Genomic DNA, 27,845 nt, shown 5'->3' with positions numbered 1-27,845 from the left:
CTGCAGCATCTAAACACAGCAGGTTTGTTCAGGCCACATTGGCTGTCAGGATGACCAAGGAAAACTCAGATGAAACATGACATGGGAGCAGATGGATGCAGGACATGACTTGCTCAGCAGCACACACTGACACCACCACAACACCGCATGCAATGGTTCCACAGTGACAAATGACAAGGCTTTACACCATTAGGGACAATACACCACTTCAAAAAATTGTAAGAAATAGCAGGGAAGGTTCTTCACTCAAGAAAAGGTCTCTTCCCCACTCAATTTCTTCTAGTTAGTCATAAGCAAACAGAAGAAAATGGGATAAAGCAAAAAGTCTCCTCTTTCTCAAGAGTCCTAGAGTTATCAGGAGCTAAGAGCAAAATATTCTTCCAGCAGCAATGATCATTGCTCATTATCAATTTTCTATTGGAACAAAAGCATATCATTATGTTCACTTTGTTTGAAAAATAAAGTAACATTGGCAACTGATAAAGATTTACTTTTAAAAAAAGTGAGAACGTTCCCTAGTGTCTCTTGGGGAAACGTTCTGCACCACAGGGCTTGGTGGCATGGGGAAGTTGTAACAAAGAAGCAGACCAAAATTTAAGTGCGAAGTTTCATTTAGAAAGACTGGTTTCAGGGTTAATTGCACATGTCCAATAAATATTTGATTGTTCTAGTTACCACACCAGACAGAACACCCTCACAGCAGGCACTCCCAGCCATATGAGGGTGAACTGACTAAAAACATGGGGAGAAAGAATGCCCAGAGGGTTTTGGAAAGAGAGCAAGCTCATTCAGCCTCCCCAACCTGCCTCCACCTCCTTGGAGTGGGTACAGACCGAGACATACAACAGTTGAAAATGTCCTAYAACCAGTTCTGCCTCTTGGATTTGCTCTGTGAGGGGTGAGAAGGGTGTTCTTTTGGGCAGGTGAACACCTGGCGGATGGAAAGAGTAAATGGGAAGGAGGGATGAAGAGGAAGGAAGTAGAAGAGAGAGAGAGGGAGGAAGAGCAAAGAATTGGGAATAGGAAAGGATCTCCCCATACCTCCCTACCAAAAGAATGGATGAGTCCTGATCAGACTACTGAAAATTCCATTTTAACTGTTACTTGCCTTGTTATTTTATTRCTGTAAATGAACTGCAGGAGAAATCTCAATGGTAGTGATTTCAGTTCCTGTTCTACTAAATTTTTTTTTTTTTCCAAAATTTGACTTTAAAGATAGGAGACTTAGACAAAATACTCAGTGCATGAGAATAATTAAGTTTCCAAAAACTTCCCAGAAGCTTTAATACTGAAGCACAATTAAATCAGCTGTCAGCCAGYAGCATTTAAAAGTCAAATAGAGACAGGAGTTTGGAATAACTCCAGGAAATCTGTTCCTCTCATACCCATAAGATATCCTCATGCTCTCTTAAAAACCCATAACCCTTAACACTTCTGCAGCATGCCTTGGAGGTTACTTCAAAATGATTTAAGTTAAAGAGTCTCATGAAGAGTTGCTGTGCCAAGTAACTCCCCTCTCCTATGTAATGATAATAATAATCTTTTTATATTTTCCAGCATTAAACACCATTGCTAATTGCAGTGTTGGCCAGCTGCCGAGGGGACAAAAACGATCCCTTCAGGAGGCAGACTCTGGGTCATTTCGTGCCTTTCAAATTATGACCGAAACTTTAAACTCTATTTGGAGACCAAAAGACCTCCAGCACAGACAGAAGGCATTGGTTTCAGCCATCAGAATTAATGTCCTACTCTATAAAAAACACTTGAGTAATTTTCCCTAGCTCTGGTCACCAACTAAAGGGCCAACCACAAGATCTCCAATTAAAAATGTATTTTGTCAGTAAGAATGTAGCCAAGTTGCAACTTTCTCCAATACTACCTATAAAATAAGGCTTCTAATTCTGTAAAAAGGACTGCTAAAGCAACACAAAATTGAGCACAAGTAAATTTGATTTTTTAAACAGTTCCTGGAGATAGGGGGTTCTTTCAAATGTTAGCAGATCTTCTTCAGCCATTTAGGCTTCAAGAAACTATATTTTAAATTAAAATAAGAGATCAATTTTAAAATAATGATCAAAAAGTAATTTATCTGAAAATGAAGACTGACTAAAAAGAAAAATGCAGTTAACATGATTTAAGGTGGGATAGATCTGTGTGCTTCAAGCAGTAACATTTATCATTGCAGGTGAATTGAGGGCTGAGGGGCTTTAAAGGGATAATTTGTAATTTCATCACAACACTATCCTTTCTCCCAGAAGCGAAAATGACAAGTCTTAGCTATGGCCCTGGTTCTGCAAACATTTAGACACTGAATTGTGTAAATAGCTGTGATAAAAGGATGTCTCACAGTGCTCCAATTTGCCAACAGATATGAACTAAAGCCCAAGKATGTAACCCCAATTACGTAACCAAGGTGTTAATAATTTCTCTGTCTTTTCCCTTCATACACCCTTTCTACAAGTAATTCAGGTTTAGTGAAGAGTAAGGCATATATTCTTTACTTGAAAATTATCTTGTACATTTGATATATGGGGAAYTTACAGCTTGAATCTTCATATTGAAGATATCCAGTATATAAATAAAAATATGAACATATACAAAATTGATTTTTAACTAGTAGAACAATTTTAGATGGAGGGATTTTTTGGTAATGTACCCCAAAATGTCACATAGTGAGGTCATCAGCTTCCTATATTCCAGATGACAATAATCTACTTGTACAAAACCAAGTAGGATGTGTCTGTTTTCCAGRGGTGTGTTCTTGCCAAAATCACACAGTGCCTTTATCACTGGAATTCCAAACGAGTCAGTTTTCTATAACTTACTGGGCTTTAGGAATAGAAAAGAGCCAGCCCCACAGTGTTTATTGAACTACTTCACACACTTACGATGTTTTTAAGAAATACTAAATACTTCTGCCAACAACTGTATTCTTGAAACACAGCAATAAAAATATTTCTTCTTATTCYGCACACATGGTATTTTAAAAATCATATACAAGCTCTTAAAATATCCTCTTAGCTCTTAGATTGGTAACAGATTGAAATAATACTGCTGAGGAGAATCAAATCTCTGTTTTTAAAAGCCTACTTCACTTTTTCTATTATTCTAGAAGGGCTAGCAGATATATCGAGCTGGGGCCTACAGGTAAAATAACTGTCTGTAATARAATACTGGGTGTATTTTAGTGGAAACTGTGTCGAATGTAAAAACATAAGAAGTATAAAACACACAAAACACACAGCATAAAACACCATCACACAGCAGCAAGTAATCAACAGATGCAACAGCAAAGCCAACATGTAGAAAGCACAACACCACAACGGCTGGAGCTGATTTTTGCACCTGGATGTTACCATAATGGAAAGATCAGCGATCAAAAGCATAGCAAATAATGGGCACGGGGCATGCAATGAAAAGATKGGAAGAAGCAAGCCACTGCAGACAGACTTGTATGGTAGTTAATGTATGAAAAAGCTTACTTCATTTAGAAAGCTCACTAATTGGTCTACCGTTAAATAATCAGTTTTGTCTCCATTGCTGAAAAGAAATTTATTAGAGAATGTAAGTTTTTATACACGATGCTACAGTAGGTATGATTTACATGTTGACATTGTTGATACTTTAAAACCCACCTACTCTTTTACTTGAAAGTAGCTCTATAATCTCAAAATGAACAGTCACAGAAAACATACTAACTGTCTATGCTTGGCACAGTATATCTCCCACAACATATATTCCTATCACTTAACAAACATTACTTCATAAAACAACATGTAAGTCCTCCAGCTGAGAACAAATTGAGTGAAGAAACTTTTCAGACTTCACATTTCTTACTTAATTTAATTAGTTCACATATGATGTTAATCACCTAAAGGAGCCAGTTAAAATTACAGTAGTTAGTAAAGCCAATGCAAAAAAAAAAAAAAAAAGTTCCAGGTGCTCCCTTTCACTCATGTAAAAGTTGCTCTAAAATACAGAGTGAACTTTTACATTAACAGTCTGAGAGGGAAGGAAGGGGTAAAACACAGCCTGGAGTTTGTTCTAAAGTACTGCTGATGCTACTAGGATTCAAGAGTAGATACATTTTACAGTGTTCTGTCACTATTAGTTATGGACTAAAAATACAACAAAATGTCTTTAAAGCAAGATTATATTAAATTTGAACTTACATCTTCTTAAAKAGGTCCTCTATGTCAGTTCGGGGACATATCTTTTGGGTGAGCTCATAAAATTTCTCGTAAGTAAAAGCTGCAGGCTCAATTTCATCATTCTGCAACAAAATGAAAAGGTACATTTATCCAGACAAGAGAGCKTATGTGATCTTTTCCCAATAGAATATCTTATATCAGCAAAATGTAACCGAGAACTGGTTTAGCTCTTTACAAACTATAAATTTACCTGGTTTCTTTTGTGCTCTCTCAAAGTAGTTCTAAATTCGTATTTATCACAGATCTGTTTGATGTGCTTGTATTCTAACCTCACAGTAACATTAATTCTACATAAATACAGAGCTGGAAAACAATCTGGTTTTCTTCTGAAGCTTAAAAAACCCCCAAAGCCCCCAAAAGTTCAAGCCATCACCTCTCTGGAGATGTTGGCAGGGGCTCCCACTGTGAGTGGGACAGAGCTGGAGAGCAGCTCTCCAAAGGAGGGGAGCAAAGAGCAGGAAGAATTCAAGAAATTCAACAAAAAAAAACCTGTTACATGAATTTTTTGTGCTTCTATATTTTGCATAAATGAACAAAAGGTAGTTTGTGACAGAAAAGAAGGGAAGCCTCATCTAAAAGGCTTAAGGACCTCTGTGTCATACAGATTTGATTACATTTTGGCTCTAGTAAACAACCTCCAGTGATTAGTAGCACACAATAGGCATGCTTTTTGTGATGCAAATGATTTAGATTACAGCTATAAATGTGAATGAGTCATCCATTTATTAGTATACAAAAACAGTTATTCAAAACCACTAAATACCTTTCCGCTGGGAAGACCTAATTCCTTAAGTGCCTGGAAGATCACTTTTTCTGTTTTACCTGATGCAAAGGTTCTGGTTATGCTAAAACAAAAAACAGTGGAGAGAAAAAAAAAAAAAACCAGAGAAACATTAGTCACTTTTAAAACAATCAGTCCTCTCTCTCTCTTCCTTTTACTGCCAACATTTTCCTCTGGCTTCAACTGATGAATGTAAGCAGATTCCAAGTAATAGTGCACTTRAAGAAGTGCTCTAAGCTCCACAGAGCAGCACCACTGTGCCTGCAAGCCAGCCATTAGAAAATATATCAAAATAATGAACTGCAAACTGAACAAAAGAGGGGTTTTTATCCCCAATACACTGGGATATAGAACCATACAAAGCATTCTTCTGTTTGCTCCTTTAAGCTGTGTGCTGAGATAAATGACTGTTTAGAAAGCAGCAGACTCTCCAAGTGAGGAGACTCCGGCCCTTCTCGGGCGTGATGACTTCCCTTCCACTACAGGCATTAACCTGTGTCTCCCAGGTCACCCAGAGGGTAGGACTGGGCCATTTCCAACAGCAGCTTCCTTCCTCTTTCCTTTTCAAGCAGTTGCTGCTATCAAGAGAGTCCCAGCCCCATGCCAAATCCCATTCCTTGCTGCAGTGCTCACTCCTCCCTCGGGACGCTCCCTTCCCTCACAGCCATTGAGAATATCCTGCCCTGGTCACACTACAGACAAATCCTTTAGGTAGCTTTCAGCTGCCACTGGAATATTTCCACCAAAATGATGAGCATCCTGCTCCTTCCCAAAGCATGATTTCACCATGCATACAACTGACGAACTGGTTTCACTTGGAATGATACAAATCCCACAAAAATGTATGATTAAKGATTAATATGAATGTGGTCTATTTCTGCTTCCATCTGAGATCAATTTGAATAACCTCTGATTCTGGAAAGGGGGATCCAAACTTGACAGCTCTCCTGCCTTCTATTTAGGATTTGAGCTAAAATGGTGTGTCCTGCAACCCTTGATTTTGTTGTCTCAGTCTGGAGAGAAAAACTGAAATCAGTATCCAATATATATTTCTAACAAAAGCTGTCCAYTGGGAAACACTCTATGGCTGCTGATAAGAATGTGTTGCTCTTTATCAAGTGAGACAAACATTTGCTGAGACTTTTAGTTAATCTGTGCATAATAAATAATTTCACATGGCAAGAGACATGAAACAAATTGTTGCTGCTCTTCGTTGCCATAGCAATTCACATTTGTTTTACTCTCCAAAACACTCTAAACTGCCTATGCAAATATTTTCAAACCAATAAAATTAAGATCAGGAAGCGAAATACCTAAATGATGAAAAAATATTTTAACAGATCCTAGCCATTTTTTTTTCTTCCTGAGTCCTTAAAACAGTTAGAATTCCCTATTTAGGCATCTAAGTTAGCAGTTAGATTTTCCAAAGCTGATAAGTACCAAGATGTTTTCATTAAAATATAGAGTGAAAATAAATATTTAGGCACTTGTTTCTTAAAAAAATTCTCAGGCATTTTTCTGCTAATTCTAAACCAGAGAGTAATGTTAGCTCTACAATTTACAACCTATTTCCAGCCCTATAAATTTCTCTGTCGGTTGTAATTAATCAGGCTCCAATAATAAATGTCCTGTAAAATATGTAATATTGGTGTAAGTAATTAATCAGATGTGTGCCAAGATTCCATGGCTGCAGGAAACTTACTTCTGATGCCAAACAAATTTTTTTATTTCACAAAAGCTGACAGCAAACATAGCAGTAATTTGTAATGAGGGCAGCAGTGTAGAGAAGACTGCATGAATCAAAAAAGATTGTAAAACTACAGTATGACACTTTCATTTTGCTAAGGCTATTGCAAATAAAACTGCCTTCCCCTCCATCAGAGGAGACAGATTTACATTCACCTTGACACCAGCAGGTGTTTACTCCGACAGTGGTTTGAGGCTTATGGTAACATGCCAATATACTTCCTCATAAATATTTAAAATATTTCCCAGCTCTGTAACTGAGGGATATGACTCTATCATGGTTGCTGATGGATTAAAGGACTTGGTTACTTCAGACCTTCACCACTTCGCAACCATTACCTCAAAATTCAAGCCAACACAAACTGTGGAAATCAATCTTCTACCGTGGATCCAATGAATTTATCAGCTTGGCTTGACCTGGAAGTACCCCTGCCTGCACTGTACAAGAAATTAGCTAACTYTGATTTCCAACCAACACTGAAGTATTGTAACAGATTTCTTCCAGACACTCTAGAGTAATTGATATGAAACACACTTAACAAAAAACTCTACTTTCAAATTATCTTAATTGAACTGGAAAACAGATTTAAGCTTCATTTGTCGTAGTTTATATATTTCTTTTTTGCTATATATTTTCATAGTTAGAACCTAAATTTGCTTAAATCCTTTTAAATATAGCTACACTAAGGGAGAGACATAAATTGAGTGAAGCTAATTTCTATACAGGSTCTCTATGAGCAGGTGCAACTCACTCATATAGAAAATCCATTTTCAGCCAGCAGAAAGCTGCAGAAACTAAGTAGATTTTTTTTTTCTTAACAAACACTGACCTGTTTGCTCATCTGTTACAGCAGTGCTAAAAGCCAAACATACAAAATATCTTACAAATGCGGTGTCCTTGCAAGATCTGTAAATGTAATTCTAGACAGAGACTGCTAAAATTTATTAAAGCCCAAAAGGCAAAACTGCTACTCTCCTAAGGTTTTCACACTGCTAACTGCCAGAATTCCTTCTTTCCCAAACACAGTACATCAACAGCAACAGATATATGTCCCAGAATACAYTAAAATCCAAAAGTAGCCTGAGAAAAATCTTTGTCACTTTGCAAYTCTCAACTGTGCTACCAAGGAATCACGAATATTTATGGCATTTACCACMAACAGCYCAAGGAGTTTCACCTTCTCAAGGCTCATCATTCCCTATGGGGAATGTGATAGTTGCAAAATATGTTTCAAACTTGGGAAGAAATGCAARGAGCTCTGATTTTGCAGGTGAGATWTTTTTTCCCCTTGKTGTTTYATTGCACTTTGTGTAAAAATGAAWTACAGGTGGATCTTGTGCTGMGACCCCTGAGTGTCTGTGTCCCACTTTATGACCAGCAGCTCCTGCTSGATCAGGCCAACCCCATGGCCTTGCCATCCCATGCCAGGGCCCTGATTCCCCCTCTTTTCCAATGCAGGTCTGCAGAGCAGATTGATTTTTTCTCTCCTCCATTCACATCCCTCTTCTCACTGACAGCTCTCCTAATCCTTTCAGTGGGTGAGACAGTGCTTACCAAGTGAACCCCAAAAACTTGCCCCATTTTACCCACACCAACATAGCACATTCCCTGGAGCATCCAGATTAAAGGGAGATTCAGCTTCATGGAATAGTAAATCCCTTATGAATTTATGAGCAACCTAATTTTGCAATAAATAAAACTGCTGGAGACAGATTTCTGTTAACCTGTAAATAGTGCAAATGCAAATTTAAAGATTTAATACACTGGACCTAGTGAACTGGACTTTTAAAGCCACAGACAGGCTTGTCTGCCTACACAAATCAGTGTGCTGGAGCACAACAGAGAGAATTTATGCCTCACTAAATATAATGTAMAATATTTAAAGGCAGAAACAGTTTCAGACAAGCTAGCACGCTATAAATTCATACTGCAAAATAAGGTTCTGTGTTCAAACATGGGCACAGAGCTGTAAAGTCCTGAAAATTGATTTGTCCCTGTGGTATTGCTCCCTCTTTGCTACCCTCCAGCTGATATTCCTCACGGGACTTTCTGCATAGGAGGTGCTTCATGGCAGCTGAGTTTGAGAAATAAGCAGGGACTCAGCCATGTGAGAACGAAGATTAATACACTGCAGCAGCTTTAACACTGTCAAGGTGTCACCTGAGTCATGAAACTAAAGAAACCTGGAAAGCAGCACAGCAGGCCCTTTGTCTTTTTGTAGATTCTACAGATGCAAAATCCTCTTTTCTTCCCTTGAAAAAAATAATGGTGTGAGGTTTATTGTACAAAGTTCTCCTTCWTGCTCTCTTCTGTGACTTTCTATTCCAGAAAAACCAGCATACCCCAAAAATTAGGTTTTCATGTACTTTATGAAGAAAAAATCAGCTCAGCGTATGAGCAAGAATTRAGTTCTAGCACAGGAGAGGGGAGCRTTTTTGCCTAGCCAGAGAGGACTGAAAATCAGTAACTTGTAATAGTTATAGCTGCACAAAAAGAAAGATGCTGTTCTAGCTTTGCTGTTACTGACAAATAATTCATTTACCATGTGGTCAAAACCAAATATRATCCTGGGGGTTCCTATAAAAGCACAAGTATTTCTGTCAGACACACACATGGCTCTTTTACAACAAACTGCAGTTTGAAAGTACCTTTTTGTCCTCTACTTAGCTGGCATGCAAGCTTTTATGGGTTTTTTTAAAGTATTTTATGRATTTTTACAGCTGAAAACCCTCTCCCAGGGTTTGAGGAGTGTTAGGCTGAGAAATCTGATGCTCTTAGCTCTAACTGACTTTGAAAACTATTATAAGAACACATATCTTCATTACAATGGTCTGAAAAAAATACTACTAGGTTGATRTAAGTCCTGCCTAGCTTACCAAGGAGGTCAGACAAGTATATCTAAATCTGTACTTACTCTTATATATGTATTACTAATAAAAATTGATACTATATTCCATTATTAAGCCACAGARTTTTATTAAAATTATAGAAATAGTAACTTAAAAAACCTGGAGCTCCCCAGCTGTGCTTACCTCCGAACTGGAATTTTCCCATTTGTGTTTGTTAGAAAGGCCAGCTTCATCCAGCTGAAATTAGGAATGAAATATTTTTAAAATACTATTTATTAAAATGGGGATCTAGATACTTATGTTTAACTTATTGCCATTTCTGCAAATTGAGTACAAACAAATAATTGTTCTGTAATAAAAACATTTTTCTGCAACCTTTTAGAGATTGAGGCAGAGCAGTTCTTTAACTGTAAAGGCAAAAATCAGCCTWAAAAAATCAGTACAGCAATTAACACAAGTGTGAAGATGAGAAAGTCTCATGGGGTTTCACTTGCATATGCATCAAGGAAAGAACAAACCAGCCAATAATTAAAACATACACTACAATAAATCAAATGAACAGTTATAAATTCTCCTATAATTTCTCATGGGCAGGTGGCAGATATAGCCTGGAAATATCTTTGGTCTCAATAAAAGACAAACTCTTAAATCATTTAACACCATTTTCTCTATGACACTTTGGTAAATGGCGAACTGTGAAAAACAATTGGGTTTTCTTTTTCAATTCTGACAAGGAAAATACAAGGACAGAAAAATAAAGGAGAAAGGGGAGGAAAKAAAGTAACTTACTGTTTCTTGAGACATGTCATTGGACTGACATTGTTAGCTCTAAAGTTATGTATGATGGATCCAAGCCCTTCTACCCATTGCTGAAAAACACAAAAATACAGAAACATCAAATTAGGAGAAACTAAAGAGGGAAGAATTAGGAAAGTTTGTCTGGGGAAAGGCATGGATAATGTTAGTAACCTGTGCTTAGGAAAATACCTACCCACTTCCCAGCCCATACCATGGAAAAGTCCAGCCACATTTTATCCATTTCACCCATTTCTATTTCATCCTCCACCAAACAAAGGGGTTGTGCTTTCCATTCTTCCAAATGCTACAAGTAGTATCAGCAGTGCTAATAAATCAGTTTATTGCCAGCCAAGGCAAGTGGGCCATTGACTGATTTAYTGAGCCCTCTATTTACAGCTCTGTACAAACATTTGCCTCCCTTTTGGTGGTGGGGGGCAACATCATCTGTTGCTGAGCCCCATTATTCAATGTGACATATTTAACTGGTCCAGTTTAGAAAAGGAGTGAAATAAAATATGAATAAGCTACAGCAAACCACAATGAGGCACGACAATCACTCAGCAACACCTGCCTCATCTAASAGCCTGTTACATATCCAAGTCCTGCTTGTTTTCTTGTTTTCATCCTTAAAATGCACAACWTTCCAAATAATCACTGGGATACTTCCAGCCAACAGCAGCATTACAGCCTTATTTATGTAATTCCTCTTTCAGGGATCTATTTTTCTGCTGTAGCCTGCACTCAGACTTTGCAGAACTGCAGAGAAGCAGCTTAAGGCTTAGGCCCTAACATGAACASTCATTGATTTCAGTGAGAATCCTGGCAAGGGAAAGCCATGGGAAGAGGAAAAAAGGACAGTGCTACAAGCCAAGTTCGATCTCAATTACACCATTGTAACGCTAGGATTACTCAACAGATAATTTACACTGGTGGAACTGAGATGGGATTTGGTCCACTGCTAAACATTAACCTGATGAATAAAGGAGCTTTTTGCTTCTGGCCAAATGCTGTGCATGCAGCTTGAGCTGACTTGGGCAGGATCCAGAATGTGATGCTTATAAATAGATGCAGATGAGTGTATTTTTCTTTTCATGAATGAGTGCTGTACATCTGCAATACAGATGAAAAAAATGATTTATAATGGAGGAACAAAAACATCTTTTGGAAATGGCATATTGTAAACGACAGGCAGCAAATCCCTGTGGGCTAAAACAAGGTCTAAGGKGTCAACTCAACAGATAAACAACACACTTAAGGAAACCCTTGTGCTCATGAAATATTAAATCTGTTTTGCTTTAGAAAAAGTAGCCACTTATTAAGATATGTATTAATATTTGAGTGTTCTTTTTTTTAAGTTACCTCCTAAATAAGTATGGCATAAAACATGCATTCAGACACATCAAGTGTGTATCTGAGAACCATCTGAAAAACATAACTCTCACTTATGAGAAAAGGTAGTATTTAGGGTTTTCTTAGGTGTGTTTTTGGGCTTGAAAACAACTCCCCCAGTAAGAGTCTGCCCTCCAATGTCTCTTTCCAACTGCATGAGTAAGATGACCTTGTAGTCACAGGATGAAGGAACTGCCTAGGAAGATAAAGAAACAATGTTCATGGGGCAAGATAATATTATTTATTAGAACTGATATAACTAGAAGCCACTGACAGATTTAGGAAACACTTATCTTTTCCTACAAATGCTGCCTCACCTCAGATGATAAAGGAATGGTGCTTGTGATAATTCCAGGGTAAATGCCTGAACAAATCTTACTTCARTTTCCTAGAATTGTTGAAATTCAACTACCTACATTTGGGGGTTTGTGGTTTGTTTGGGTTCTTTTTTTTTTTTTTTTTTTTTTTTTTTTTTTTTTTTTTTTTTTTTTTTTTTTTTTTTTTTTTTTGTTTTGGCCTGATTTTGGTTTCTGATTTTGGTTTGTTTGACTGAATTTTTGTTTGGCTGATTTTCCTTGTTGCTGTCATTTAAATCAATAAAATGTAACATTTCTGCTGCATTAACRCTGTCACAACTGTGTGATCTGAGTTGGTCTGTAGCCCCTTCAAAACTCCTCAGTGTTCCAGCACTGACCCAACCACTCAAAGGCATATTCACTACAAACAGAAAACCCTTGCTACATTAAATTACACCAAATGCATGTTGTGAATAAATGCACCTTTTCTTCCATTCTTTTTTCTACCCCAGACCACCACTGGTGCAGTACTGACAATATCAGCATTTCAACTGGAAYTAAACACCTACAGATCCAATCAGATTTGAAGGCAATGGGTTACAACTACACCAGATGCAACAAAAACTAACATTTAAAAGTAAGGGTAGCCAGCACTCAGCTCTGGAGTTACTTCTGCACATATAAAAAAGCTGCCAAAAAGGAACACTGCTAAAAAAATCCCAAGCAGAGAGAGAAATCAATACACTAAGCACTTCCCAAGTGATTTTTTTGCAGGAGTTGTCTTGATGKTTCCCACTTTAAAGGCCTCCCTAACCTTTTTTCAGTGTTAATGCCCTTCCATGACAGAGATGCCAAATCAGGAACTGCACTCCTTTGGAGCAAAAGAGCACAAACCTACAGCCAAGCACAGATGAGCCACAAAAGCATCACATCTCTGCTGGCAGCAAGCAAAGGAGGGACCCGAGAGCCTCTGTCCAGCTCTGAATCATCTTTACATTGGCGAGATGTGCCCTGGGCAAGATGTGGCAGCTCCAGAGACACGTCTGTCMATCTGTTCCACACCACAGTGCAGCATCTGGCTGCCTGCCCTCTGCTTTGAGCCTAAAGCAGGTTCTGGAGTGTTTCATCAGACACTGCCCACGGTTATCAGCTGGCCCCACATTAACCAGGAATACAACAAAAAAACAAATTCAACAACACATCCAACACAGCCAGACTTTTTATCCCTCTGAGCCGGAATAGTCTCCCATTAACTACTGTCTTCATACTTGCTTTTCAGGCACTGTGATCAAGTGATATTCARATGTTCACAACATTCAATGTCAAGCTGGCAATCTATTGCTTTCCTGACAACAAAGCATTCCCAGATTTAATGCACACTTGTCTGATGACCTTGAGGGAGGGATGAAAGAAGGGCTCAGGTTTTTCTCAGCTAACACACACAATACAGCAGCAGCCTTGCTTGTATCCTATGACAGCACCCCTTATTTTACAGAAGAAGCTGAAAGACCTGTAAATCTCTGTAAGTAACAGGGATAAAGACCCTCAGTTCTCCTCTTTCAAGCTCAGCATTTTCAAATCACTACCTCTGCAAAGAAGGAAAATCCTGTAACAAGATGAATTCTGAAATGAGGTGGGTAGGAAACATTTTGGTCTTATAAAAAATAGGTTTTGACAGAAATCAGCRTATATTGGATTCTTCCTAATGCTAGTGCTGAATATATTCCAATTTTCAAAATATGGTTCAGTATCTTTAATCTACTGAGGTAACTCCAGAATGGTTCCCTTATAAAAATTTTATTCCAGATTCAGAGGGATCTCAGACCTGCTAAGTAATCCTAGAAAATCAACAATCATGAAAAGAAACAAAAATAAATACCAGTGCATCTTAAGCTCAGACCCTTAGGCTGACACAAGAGGCCAAAATCCACACTGCAGGCTGGAACAAGTGCTGTGTTGTTTTTCTCTGACAAGATCAAACACAGTCAAACATCTCTAGAAGGAGAAGGGGCAAGAAAAATCAATCAAAGAAGCACTCTCTTAGCTTTTGCTGTAGGACTGAAATGCTTCTGAGGCACTTAGTGACCCTGTGTTAGCTGAGGTTCACCGATGAAACACAGGCAGCACTGGCAGGGTGCACAAATAAGTTTRGCCTTTCAGCTCTATTTTAGCCATCAACCTTTCATTTAGGCAGGGTTAAAAAGGACAAGAATTATGAAAGGTTAAAAATCACCAYAGCCTACAGCTCATGAAATTCCAGACAAGGTCATGCATGGCTTATTGACTGATGGGGTCAGCATTACCAACAGCCCTTGAGATTTTACCTTCCCTTCTCCAGTGCAGTTTCTCTGCAGTTGCACTCCACTTATTCCAGGCATCAGGAAARCCAGAGAGGCAAGGAGGCATCGCCCTCTGATTTTGGTGTTCAGTGTCTAGGACCAGCTGTCAATGGCTCCGTAGTTTGAAGGCTCAGGGAGCCTACAAAGAACAGTTCCCACCTCCTCCCAAGCCAAACGCGGGCTGGCAGGAATCCCCGGCATTGCTCTCAGCCAGCAGATGTCCCTCTTCTCTCAAYGCAGCTGTCTCAAAACTCATCTCTGCTCCAGGAAAATCACCCTTCCTCTCACTCCAGGCAGCCAAAGCAAGGAGACCTGAGGAGTGATAGTGCCAAACCCCTTCCCTGACCAGCCACAGCGCCGATTTTTGCAGGATACCACTGTGAAAATACTGGCACAAAGTTGAACGGGATCCTTCTGACTTTCAAGTATTCCATCAGAAAGCTGAGGCTCACACACTCTGCACTGGGAGCTGCCAGATGTGTCCAGATTGCTACCACACTTCAACAAAGCTTCACACCCTCCAGTGGYTTTTCCAGCATTGGAGGGGCCTGCTCTGAAAGGAGCTGGAACAATCACTTTGGCTGCTTTTGTATGAAAACTGAGAAACACGGTGGAGCTTTAGACAGTGAAATCCACCTCCTTGCTATGGAGTATCAGGGCTAAAGCTGYAAATTTACTGAAAATTTCACAGTGGCATAGCCAAGAATGTACATGAAAAGGCAGAAAAGCACATGCGAAGCACCAATAGTTAATTGCAGGTTGCGATATTAAGATTTCTCTAGCGAACATGGCATTATGGACTTGGCACAGGTAAGCTCTGGTCATATATTTCAGGCAATCATGGTACAGAAATATTTATCAYATGGGCTATTAGACATAAGCCATATATTTCCACAGTGGGACAGAGGAACRACCAGAGACTTCTAAAGAGCTATTCAAGTGTGTTTTGCAGGCTTCTTGGAGAGTTTTGCTTCGAAACATCMAAACAAACCAAAGTTACTGGGAAACAGAATTTTTCTGTATTATATTTGTGGAATACTCCCATGAGAATATTTTGCTACTTTTCAATTTGCTCTCCTAATAACCTTATTCAGGCAAATATTTAATAGCTTGTTTCAGAGGAAAAGAGTCAGGGTCAATCAGGCTGAGCTGGCTGGGTAATCTGGTCTATGCAAGGTGTCCCTGCCCATGGCAGGGGAGTTGGAACTGGGTGGTCTTCCAGGTCCCTTCCAACCCAAACCATTCTATGATTCAATGTAACTGAAATTTTCTGTGAGTCAAGAAGAGCCACATAGCAAAAAACATCAACAGAAATTATCAGCCTGAAGTGCTTCATCTAACCAAGACCATTTTAAACAAACTAAAAAAAAAAATTAATTTCTCATTTCAGCTGAGAAGTTTAAGAATGCCAAAATGAAATGTTTTCAATGGCAGGTGACTTCCATGYCATGAATGTTGTTAGCTGTATGATAAAGCCTGCATTTACCTTTATGTTGTTTGTCAGCATATGAGTAATTAAGCATTTTAGCACGTTCTGTTTATTCTGGTGCCTCACAGGTTAAGCCACCAATGTGTGAATTACTCTCAGWAACACAACTGTAGAAAACATCTATTTTCTATAAAATCCAACTGAAAGTGTAAAACCAGTGTAAAGAGCTGCTCCACTCTCCTTCCCACCCTGCCTCCCCTGTGGCTGTTCCCACCCCAGACCTACTGCCAAAGGAATGCAYCAGCACTTCCCAAAGCCAGGTTATCTTAAACACTGGTTTAAACATGGGTTTAAACCGTGGGAGCTGTGCCTCTAAACATGGCAATGAAATGAATATTACTTTCAAGCAGAAGGGCAAAATCTATGAGCYGGAGAGACGGTCTTTTCCCACAAAACAGCTACAGCTGGGAAAGAACAACTATCAGGGCAAATTTACCCCTGGTATGCACTAATATTTAGTAATGTTAAAGAAGCTAAATTAGCTTAATCTTTTAAGTTCAAGTCGTTAATGCATTGACAGAGTAGATGAGCAAAGAACACAAGAAGTCCAGATTTTGGGTCACTGAAGTACAACAGCTTTACTGGACTAATACCAGCTTTGGACAGGCAGCCCATGTGCCAAGGRCTAAGGCCTCACATCAGCACTACATCTCTTCTGCCCCAAGCAAATTCATCCCCAAATACTCACTAGCCTTCTCACAGATTGAGGAAAACAGATTATCCAATTACTTGGGCCCAGAAAATCCATCTGAGAAGTAAAAAATACACACATACTCTCTCATCTCTAATGTGTGTGTGTATGTGTGTTTTAATTTTAGCTCAGGATAATGTATTATCCTGAATTAATCAGGATTCCAAACATCAGGTTTTAAATTCTACCTTTTACAGTCACTCTCTACTACCACAGTGGAGCTGCTTTAGGGGTGGACCACGACAGCTGCTTGCAATCAGAGACAGAGTACACCCTATTCTGTGGCTCTTTTAAGAGTGGAAATGAAAACCAATTTCTCTGCTGAAAACACCAATAAAATTTAAATAGATAGAATGTAAATACCAGAGTTGAAGCTTGGAGACAAGTGGAGAGATAATAAACACACGCTTGTTGTTGGAAAAGCTGTAGTTGGAGCTCAGCAATGCCTTGGCCAGAGGTGCTGAGCACCAGAGGCACAGGGGCTGCCCCGGGGCAGAGGGGATGGAGATGACAATGGCCAGCTTGGGATGGGCCCGGAGGGGAGAGCTTGGCACTGCCCATGCCACGCACCAGCCCTCCTGCCACAGCTGAGACACCCCCAGGACTGTCCCACTCTGTCACCCTGTGCCAGGGACAGAGCAGAACCTGCTTCCCACTGGTACCACTCCTCRCATGGATGGGCTGAAGAAGGGAGGAATTTCCACCAATTTTCTTTGTCATGGTTACTCAGTCCCATTTCAACCCAGCMTTCAGTGAGTAACACTGTTTCTTTTCCAACTGTAAATTACCTCTTACAGAAGCAGAACCTTTCCGGGCAGAAAGGTTTTGAGCTTTTGTGTTTGAATCTATCACTCAATTCCCTCATTTTAAAGTATCCCATTCTGGTATGACCAGTCCTGACCTTGGTTTATCTGAGGAAGGGACAGAGCAATGCTCTGTTCCTCATGGCAACAGAGTGGAACAGAGAAACCACAGGTTTCTTTCACCTCTCTTTCAGCCCTCACACATATCTGGGCTGCTGAACCTGCAACCATTGCCCCTTCTCCTTCAAACTCTTGCCTGTAATTTCAAACGAGGGGCTTATACTTGCACACATTTGGATTAAATCAAGGCCTATTTTAAACTGCAACWAGCAGCTGCACAGCTACTTCATGCCATGCAAACTCCAGTTTCTTCTAGAGGAGATTTACTGTGAACAGAGGAAATTTACTGTGTCCTGAACAAAACAAGAAGAATCAAGCAGGAGCAGCTCTGTGTGCAGATAACACCTAGAAAATTCTATTTCAGCACAGAAATACAGTAGCACGTTGATGTATTTACCATATACCAAAGGTCAATGCAGTACAGGGCAAATTCCCCAGCGAAGGCACTTAGAAAGCTCTACATTGATTTCTTGGGCTGATCTGCTTTATGCTCTCCCTCGTGCCTCAAACATATCATATCAGATGAGGTGGATCATCATTGCTGACAGCTCTGGATACATATTTTGGTGGAAAAGCTCCCAAATGCAGGACTCTCACATCCATGGGCCTCTCCAAGCCTGCCCACTGCAGCATGACACACCATTTCTGTATGCTTGGCTGTTAATGAGCAGTAGATCTTCTCGACAGCATAATTAGCTCATCTCTTGTGACAGTCTGTGTAATGGGCCAACATTCTCACAAACCAATTAGTCTAATACAGATTATTGAGATCTAAGGTGGCTGAGAAACTTAACTGCAGCCCTTTTCAGAATAAATCAGAGACAGTGCTGGGTTAAGTATAAAAGTGAATGCTGCCAACATCTCTTTGCTCTGCTTCTTTTTTCAAATGCTTTCAAAACATAACTCTGACATGTTATTTCCCTTAAAGCCTGCAGAAAATACACACAGTAAAATCAATTTAGTGTACTCACATAAATTATACAAGTATTTCTCCTATAAAGGAGTTTATTCAGCCTTGCCAGCTTTTCCAAAGGTATGGATCCAAAGCAATGAAAACTAAACCAGGACTCCCGAGGGATTTAGTGATGTTGCATTCAGCAAACAGGTTTAAAGGAAGGGATTTAGCAGGTGTGTGATACTGATCACTATTTAATATTTATCTTCCAGGCAAAACAGATTATAATCCTAAATACCCTAAATATATACAAACTGAAAAGCAAAGCAAGGAGTGTGCATTTTTAAAACCCCATGARTGTCTGGATCTCAGCTAGCAGTGTATGATCAGCACTCTGATTAGGTTTCTCAGAGCAGTTTAGAGCTGAGTTACCAGGGCAGGTGGAGCACAGAACCTGCATGTGAACTGCAATCTCAAGCTCTCAGGAAAGATGACGTGTAAAAAAGCACCATTGTGTTCTTAAGACTGCTCCATGTCAACGGGAAACAGAAAAGAACCTGGGTACACTGGGATCCCCATAACTGTAGAGAATTTTCTTTCCTGCTTTTGTCTTCTAAAATAATATGAATCACACAGTACAATTAGGTTATCGCTGAACAGAGTTTTGAAGGGCTGAACTCCACCCACCAGGAAAATGGAAGTAATTGCACTTCCCTTCAGCATCTCTGTTACAGACCCACTGCACCATCATCACCTCATCTGCTGAACCCCACAGAGACACTGAAAAGCTCAGGGAATGCTCTGCCCTATATATAATGGTCTCAATGTCTAATTCTGATAAATCACTGTGCATGCACAGGCTGATAAAATCCCTATTTCCTCTCACCACGGCACACAGACACATTTCAGAATGCTCCACACAAATGTCTGCTGTCCTTTGGAAGGGTGAGGCAGCAGACACTAAACCAGGTTATTTCGGTCAGCCCAGCAGACTGAGGAAAAACAATTGAGAACTGCTGATGAGCTCTTCTTTTAACCCCCACACAATGGTTAAYTGTGAAATACCTTGGCTATTTCTGTGTTTTCTGCTACCATGAAAGTGAAGCTGATGTTCACCAGATCGGTGCCACTGCAAACACACACTATCCGGCCTTCCAACTCATTTTCTGATTTTCCAACAGCCTCGAGCGCTGTCAGTATTTTGGGATCCTGTGAAACAGAATAGTAATTTGTTACATTTGCAACACTTGTGTTATGCAATGCACTATGGTAAAAATGCATTTTCACCTCCATGTACATTTACACCTATAAACCTTCGCCAGTCATCTTAAATGAGTGCTTTCACTTAGAATTATTGTGTGCAAACCTGAAAAAACAATATATTCTAACAGAGAGGAATATGATTTTGAGAACTCGTATTTCCATCCTGAAAAAGAAAAATTAATCACTCCAAGGAGTGGAACAGAGGAACAGTACTAATCTCTAAGTTAATTATGCCAATCTAGTTAAGTCCATAGCTCCTGAGAGTCATGATCTCTGTGACTTCTYGGCTGTTTCTTAGCGACCTGTCACACAAGCTCTTGTCTGTGCTGCTGGAGATTTAATGGGCATATTTTTTAAAGATTTAATGGACATACCTTTTTGTCCATATTTTTAATGGACATATTTTTTGTGTATGAAGCATACTGATGTGGCTGTCAGCATGTGGAGAATGGGATTGTCTGCACCACCCACACTTTCTCTGTGGGGCAGAGATCCCAGTCTGCAGATTCCCAAGATAATTTCTCAGAGATAGTTCCCTACAGCCAACACAAAAMCACTTAACATGTACAAGAGGAAGTGCAGAGTTCACAACAAATCTAAACGGAAGGCCTTGAGGAGGGAGGGCCACAATTCACTGCAGAAAATCCTACATATTCCTTCTGAAGAATACCATCGAGCATATTTCCAAAGTTTTGGGGGTTCTGTGGAACACCTTGCAAGAACTTTCTTTGATACTGTTCAAAAAGGCAGACTGTGACCTGCTGCCCTCTCTGACCATCTAACTGCATGAAGAGAGACGCAAACAAAACTTGCTACATTTTACGTCAATGCAGCAAAAAGATAAAGTAAATTCAGTCAGACAGGAACAAAATTAAAGTGAAACATTTTTTCACAGAACCCTGAAACATGTATTACAATACACTGTTATAAGGTAATTAAAAACTCCTTAATGTCAGCTCTCTTAATGTCTGTTGCTCAGCTTCCTGCATCCTGTACCACATCAGAAAGGCCAGATGACTGACCCTGCCCACTGCAATCCCAACAAATCACATCAAAGTTTAAAATTTTAGGCTATGACTGTAAAATAAAAGCTGTGTTACTGGTATTATTTGAAGAAATGAATGTCATCTTGAATTTCACCTTCAGATTAAATACTCTTTGATTAAATGAGGAGTATGAAGTAATTATAAAATACCTTTGGTACAGCTCCAAAACGAACACTGTTGATCAGGGAGCATTCTAATACCTGTCCCTCCTGAAGTGACAAAAAGAGTACAAGTTCAAAGGTCAKTTGAGACATGACTCCATTGGGAATTTCAGCAAAAATAAACAGTGCCTCTTATTGGCAAACATTGTTAATAAACACTAAGCAGCATATTTCTCTTTAATATCAGTTAATTTCCTCTTAAATGCTTCAGTTCTGTCAATTCTAAAAGAATAGAATKAAGGCTAGTTTTGTAAACAAACTAACACAGTATTTTAGATTTAAAAAAACTAATCAGAGTATAATAATATATAATAATGTGTAATAATATATAATATACATTCCTGATATAATTGTAGCGTACCTTTCCTTCACTTTTCCAACTCAGGAAAAAACCGAATTCATCCACTTGGAAGAGACAGTTGCTTTCAAAGACAAAAGATTCCTAYAGAAAAGTAAATACAGATCATTATTTTAGTCAGTTTGACAAACATAATTTATTTATTATTCAAAAATAAAGGATTGTTACATTTCTTCCCAAATATCTCCCTGCAGAATTCTCTATTCCCAAACAAAGAGAAATGACAGAGGCAGGCTTTTAAAAAAGAGGTAACTTTTAAAGATTTGTCTTATTGGTGATGCTTGAGACACTGGAATGCACTTAATATTTTACCTAATTGCAACTATGAAAATGTTTTATTTAATAAAAGCAGTGATTCCTATCTAATAAAAAACTCAATTAAATGGAACTTAAAAAATTATTGAAATGAAATGCTTCAAGRAGAAAAATACAAATTGCTACCTGCAGCATCAAATGGCCACGTTTCCCTTWAACATTTAGAATTTGGGAAGCACCTTTCTGTTGGACTATGGCAGTGTACATGTTGTGAGTGCTTTGCAGCCAGAGTATCTGACAAGCAGAGCTTGAAGGATATTGATTTGTAGAAGAAATTGGGAGAGAATGGTATTCCAAAGAGACTAGGCAAGGCAAAAAAATCAGATTAGCTGAATTTAAAAAGAAATTTGCTCCACACACCTCCAGCCTCAATTAGAGCATCATAAATTAAGCTAAAATGCAGGAAAACAGTGTGCAGAATCAATCAATTCTTAAAGAAAAAAAGGGATCCAGAACTTCCTGACTTCCTTAATTGAAAACTGAGGAGCATTTGTGGGAAGAGTCCTCTGTGAGGAAACAAACCAGGCTCCCAACTGTGCCACAGAAAACCTGGAATAATCTGCAGCAACTCTTGGAGCAGGAGAGGATCACGGGATGGACAAACAGCCTTTTGCTGCACAGGTGGCAAGCAGGACACCCTTTCTGTGGGGTTTTGGGGACAGCAAATTCAGCTGCAAAGAGCAAGACCTCGGTGTCACCTCTCACCCCTGGTGTGGCCAGAACTGTGGAGTGTCACCGAGGTGCCTGCTGAGAACAGAACAAGTGATGTCTTCCTGAGCTTGTCCCTGTCATTACACCCAAGGGCAGGTGCCCACCGAGTGTCTCTGACTCCACAGAGAATATCTGAGCACTTAAAACTCTCTCCTGTATCTGTTTCTCATGGAAATGAAAGAGAATAAATACAGGCTGTGCCCCCTCACTTGGATCCTCACAGAGTGTTTCTGGAGCAGCATTTGCTGAAGGAAAATAAAGCTTTTCTGAACCACCTTTCTAAGGAATTCTGTGTCCGCCAGTATCTATTTCATTTATCTGGCCACAAATCTGGAAATATGGGGTAAATCAACTATCCCTATCTTGGCCGGCCTTGTGATAAAAAATACCTTTTACTTACATTTCAAAAGATAAGAGAATACTAATATCCCTGAAGGCACTTACCTTCAACTTATAGAGATATCTTGTTCAAACAAGATTAAAAATGGACCCTGATAAAATTATTCTTACCAGCRTATCAATGCTGAGTATAAGGTAAAMTTCTCAGCACTTTAYTTCAGYTGCCTGTGTAAAATGCCCTGTTTTGCATTCCTTTAATAAGTGTGGATTAAAGCATAGCTGAAAGCAGGATCGTAGTAATCATATTTCAGATAGAGTGCAGATTGATTTTCTAAAGTAGATAAAACCATTCCAGATCTCAAATGATGCATTTGAATCAGAATACAAATGTTCTGTGTTCTCTTACTTTCCCATGTMATAGGCAGGCCCTCAATTTATATATATTTTAAAAAGCAATATTCTCCCTCCCTGCAGTTGATAGATAGTACAAAAAAYTGAAGGATTCACTTTGTTCAATAATGTGCTTTATGAATCTGCAAGGATGAGAGTTTTCTGCACATTACAGCTATTTTGGTCCAACTCTCCCTTTGTCTTCCTCAGGGCTTATTTCAAATCAGAAGGATTAAATATATTTTAAAGCTATCTCTTTTAAAAGCAAAAAAACTATATAGCAATAAAGTGTGTAGGCATGGCCTCCCCACAGACATTCCCAGAGGTATTACCAGATAAAATTAAAATTTCTTTGTGTACAATGAAAGCAAAACATGAAATATTCTAGAACTTCTGCATATTTAAAAAGAATAGCAAATGAAAGGCAACTGGCCTCTTACCTCTTCATATCGATCAAACACAGCTCCATCTTGAAGAAAAGAGGGAACTGGCTTCTGCCAGTTAAATTCATAAGGTTTTGCCATAATTATGGAAGAAAAACCTGAAATGGAATGAAAAAGCACAGTTCAATTACCATCCTTGAAAAGGAATATTTCAAAGGCCAAGCAGGAAAAAAGCAACTTTTAGCTTTTGCTTTCACACGGAAGTACTACAATGTTACAGTGCATTTCTAAATCAAGAGTTCTCCTCCTAAGACTGCTGTTGTTTCATAGCTTTAAAATGAAAAAATACTTGTAAAGCATGKGTATAAACTTAATTATTTATTTGAAATTTGAAGTTTATTTGAAATTTAAGTTTTATTGGAAAAAAAATTGGCATTGTAACTTCTAGAGTACAGTGAGGCTGGGATTAACTCAGCTTCAGGTGACAGAATACACAACCTGTAATGCAGACAAGTGCTTTTTTACTGGAAAACATCAGATGCTACAGAGAGAGATTGTATTTTTTCTTAACATCCTAAACTGTATGCTATGTAGCCAAAATAAATCTTTTGTTTCAAATTTCATTTATATTAACTAAAGTCCTATTTTTAAGTCATATTTTACCCATAACTCAAGATATGAATAATGTATATGTYAAAWTTYAAAGGGAAAAAATACTATTCAGARGCATAGGGTATTAAATAAAACTAGRTGGTTGTATTGTGCACTTGTGTAAGAGAACAAATGTGAGCAAAACTGTTAATTTAGAACACAATACAGAAATCATATTGTGTGACATTACAATAAAGGCCAGCAAATTATCCAGTATCCTTTCCAATGYRTTGGYGCCTTCCAGGTTACACTGCTTTACAGCAGACAGTGCCCCAACTTAACACTCTGAAATCCTGAAGTTCATTTAATCTGAAGTGATTGCTGCTGCTTCCTAAAGCCATCTAGGGCACACGGCATCCTGATTATCCCTTTCTAGGCTGGAGCAGCAAACGGGGAATACCCCTGGCAGCAGCAAGGMAAGCTGAGCCTGACTGCTGGATGTCAGGAAATCATCCTGCGAGATGGGATATCGAGGGTGACAGCAGGACATGATCACACCGCTGACCTCAGCCTCTTCTGAACATCCCAGCCCTCCCTCCCCTGACAACTGAGGATGTTCAGCCACTCCTGACTGKCCCCAGAGGCACCACACGGGTTAAATGTGACCAGCACAGCTCCTGCTCCACTGCTGCACACACACGAGGCCCAAGAAAATTTGTCCAAGTGAGAAGAATAAAGAGCCTACATAAAACTCCAGGGAGAGCATGACAGCCTGTGCAATCCACGTACATAGAAATGTCTTCTTTGGCTGAATTTTAAACCAAGAATAAATCCAAGTGTTTAAAAACTTTGTGGTATCCCCCTTCTCTGTCCTGTTTTCCTTCACATAAAACATCTTCCAACAAGAAAAAGAATGAGAACAAAAGAACTGTTAGAAGACTCTGTCAAGCACTGGCTTTAAGAAGAGTTATTTTGGTAATTTCTACTGAAAAATAACCCCACTACTTAAAGCATGCGAACTACATTTTCATGTTAACCCATCTCTCACCCTATTTTAGTAATTGATACAAAAGTATCAAAAATATATATCAAATTTCCAAAGCCTTGGGAATAAGACAACTGAATTCATTCTTTGTAACAATCAAAAATACATTTTGAAACTTATATACACATGTCACCATAAAGTGTTCACTTTCATTGAAAATGGGAGGAAAAATCAAAATAATAGATCTGTACTCTCTGATTTAAAAAAGGGCTAAATTATATTTAAACTATTCATCTGTACAATTTTTCTCCCAATGAAGAGATGCTTTAAATAAAATAGATCATCTACATTCAATATCATATCAAAAGTCCCCTTTTCTTTTTGCCAATCCTGTCCATTTGGCCCATGCCACTGTGTAAACAAGGAATAATACCTAATTCATGAGGATTCCAAGATGTTTTGAGCTACTTTCAAAGAATGTGCCAAATTACTGGATTTGTTTTAAAATACACCTATAATTCCCGTGTTTCTTCCAGGTTAGATCAGCACAGAGCTGCTTTTCCCTCAATTCATAAAGGAAGYTGGATAACAGGGCAACCACCCCAGTGCAGTAGCATGATAGGATCATGTTCCACACAATGCACGAACCTCACACAGCAGCTCAGAACAATCACAACAAACTGGAAACTCAGTGGCTGGCCCTGGAGCAAAGGAAACTTAAAACACACACACACCTGAAGTGATAACCACTATTTTTATGGCACGGTGGCTGTTTCCCTATCTATTTAAATGTCTTTTACTATGAGAGTGTTCTCAAGAAGAAAAGTTCCTTCAAATACAACAGGCAGTTCATGCAGCAATAAATGCTCCCATCCTTCTGGGAAAAGCTGACACATTCTGTGCTAAAACATCAGAAATGTAGTGGCACTTTTAAACCTGTGAAGAATATGCCCCCACAGTCCCAAGCCTATACATGTGATTTTTACCCTTTTATACTGGCACTGAACCCCACAAAAACCCAGATTAAAAAAGCTCTGTGACTGCTCTGAAATCCTGTGCAAGATACATCCCAAGCTCCCTCCAGCATTTGGCACTCCAAAATCTGAACTCTAAGAAAGACTCCTATCTTACCACTATATAAATTCACTTGTTTAGCTTGGCTGAGCTCATTATTCAGCCACAGAAACACAGCTCTGTAAAATCCCTCCTTCACAGGGGTCTTCTCCTTAGCTGGGTACTCACACAGTCTGATGAACTTGTTACTTCATYGCTGAGAAATTCAATAGATGGAGCTCCTCAGGTTCGGCTGCAATGCTCATTTTTCAAAGCTTGCAGTCAGCCTGAGCTCTCTCCACTTTCCCAGCTGCCTTTCTGAAGTCAGGGGTCTGGCCCAGGACAAAGTAACCCAGCACCACCCTCTGTCACAGCAACCAGGATTACAGCCTTTCACCTCATTTGCATAACCTCGCATTTAGTGACAAGAAAACACGCCTGATTGCTCATAATTCATTAACTTCTGTCTCGGGGACTCAAGCTCGTTGTTATTTGCCACCTTCCCAATCTCTTCTCTAGGTCACTTCAGTTTACAGATGAAGTGAGACAGATGAAGTGTGAGGSAAAGACAGCTTGAGTACACGCGGCAAGGAGTCAGAGGAATTGTAACAAACAACATTTTYAAGCCCTATGCTTTGGCAGCTGTGCAGAAGGTGAAGAAAATTCTCTCTGGCTTTAGAAAAGTTTATTTCAGTCTCTCACATTTCTTACAGTCCTCTCAAAAATCCATTTTTTCTTAACCCTGTTAGCTTTTAATATCACTAAAATAAAATACAAAATATTCTCCTGTCACTCTTTGGACCTGTGTTAATCTTCATCAATTTTTCAGCGGTTCAAAGACAGAGAAAAACAAAACTAATCCCAACCAGCAAAGCCAAATAAACATGACATTCTAGCATTCATATGGCTGTAAATACATGCATGCATATATCCTATGATGAGAATCAAGAATTACTCTCTTTAGAGAAATTTARTAACAATGAAATGTGTGAATATTCAACTGGGAGAGATAGAAGGTTAAGGAACTAAATTTAAAGACAGCAAAATTTTAATTTGAAAGCTTTTATACAGCCTTTAAAAACTGAAATAAAATCTTATTGACTTAAGAGTTCTAAAAGTGTAACAACTCCTCTGAATACATACCATTCACTAAAGAGAAAGAACACTCATATAAACACACCTCAGGACTTAACTAATGACCACAAGGTAGAAGCAGGTGAAGTGCAGTAGTTAAATGGCTTTTGAGGTATTTTCCTTTCTTTCAACACTGATTTATGCCTTGAAGRCATGATTTGGATCACATGGAATTCACCTGGAGTACCCAAAGAGTGAGGACACAAAATAAACCGTATCCAGAATAGCATTAATTAACACAAAAGTCTTCCTCTTTTGTAAGCTTGGCCATACTAAGCTAAATCTGGGCTGTGTGGACTATAAATCCTGGTTTTTTTCATTCTTTGACCAAAAGAAAGACAAGGTGTGGCTGAACAGGAGGAGGAAAAGGATTCTGTTAATACGAAGGAGACAAATGTTTGGGGAAAGAGGTGATATTCTAAACTAATCCCCGGGGCTGSCTAGCATGATGGATAGGATACTCCTTGGATCCCATAAACATCCTGTCAACGTTGAGACACTGCTGGAAAGGACAGCAGTGTTCCTTAGAGCTGACACCCCCCCAGTTTCAAACACAGAAACGCACAATTTCCGCAGTTTGCTTAGTCCTGAATATCGTGACAGGACTTGTAAATTTTTTTTTTTGTAATTATTATTTTTGCCTCTGGAATGAATCCCTGTTTGATGAGTGAGAGGTGAGGAGGCTCCATGCTCTGTGTTTGCCATTTC

At 39.1% G+C, this 27,845-nt stretch overlaps 1 protein-coding gene across 3 annotated transcripts in view; it reads right to left on the bottom strand.

Moving 5' to 3' along the window:
* PLCB4 (phospholipase C beta 4) overlaps nucleotides 1-27,845 on the bottom strand; it is a 184,120-nt gene that overhangs the window by 60,029 nt on the left and 96,246 nt on the right. For 2 of the 3 annotated variants that reach the window (XM_057382838.1, XM_057382830.1), the window contains exons 3-11: nucleotides 23,432-23,532; nucleotides 21,240-21,320; nucleotides 20,867-20,926; nucleotides 19,474-19,617; nucleotides 10,378-10,457; nucleotides 9,772-9,825; nucleotides 4,975-5,056; nucleotides 4,173-4,273; nucleotides 3,483-3,540 (exon numbers count right to left, since the gene is read on the bottom strand). In XM_057382838.1, the coding sequence (XP_057238821.1) occupies nucleotides 3,483-3,540; nucleotides 4,173-4,273; nucleotides 4,975-5,056; nucleotides 9,772-9,825; nucleotides 10,378-10,457; nucleotides 19,474-19,617; nucleotides 20,867-20,926; nucleotides 21,240-21,320; nucleotides 23,432-23,515 (744 nt within the window). In that variant the 5' untranslated portion in view covers nucleotides 23,516-23,532. Of the gene's footprint in view, nucleotides 1-3,482; nucleotides 3,541-4,172; nucleotides 4,274-4,974; nucleotides 5,057-9,771; nucleotides 9,826-10,377; nucleotides 10,458-19,473; nucleotides 19,618-20,866; nucleotides 20,927-21,239; nucleotides 21,321-23,431; nucleotides 23,533-27,845 lie in introns of those variants that run through there. The other variant, XM_057382848.1, reaches the window with a different exon arrangement.

Source organism: Malurus melanocephalus, unplaced genomic scaffold (assembly GCF_030028575.1).
Source record: "Malurus melanocephalus ecotype Western Australia unplaced genomic scaffold, MMel_1.1 scaffold_13, whole genome shotgun sequence".
In the NCBI taxonomy this organism is placed as follows: domain Eukaryota; kingdom Metazoa; phylum Chordata; class Aves; order Passeriformes; family Maluridae; genus Malurus; species Malurus melanocephalus.
This window is presented reverse-complemented; position numbering and strand designations above follow the sequence as displayed.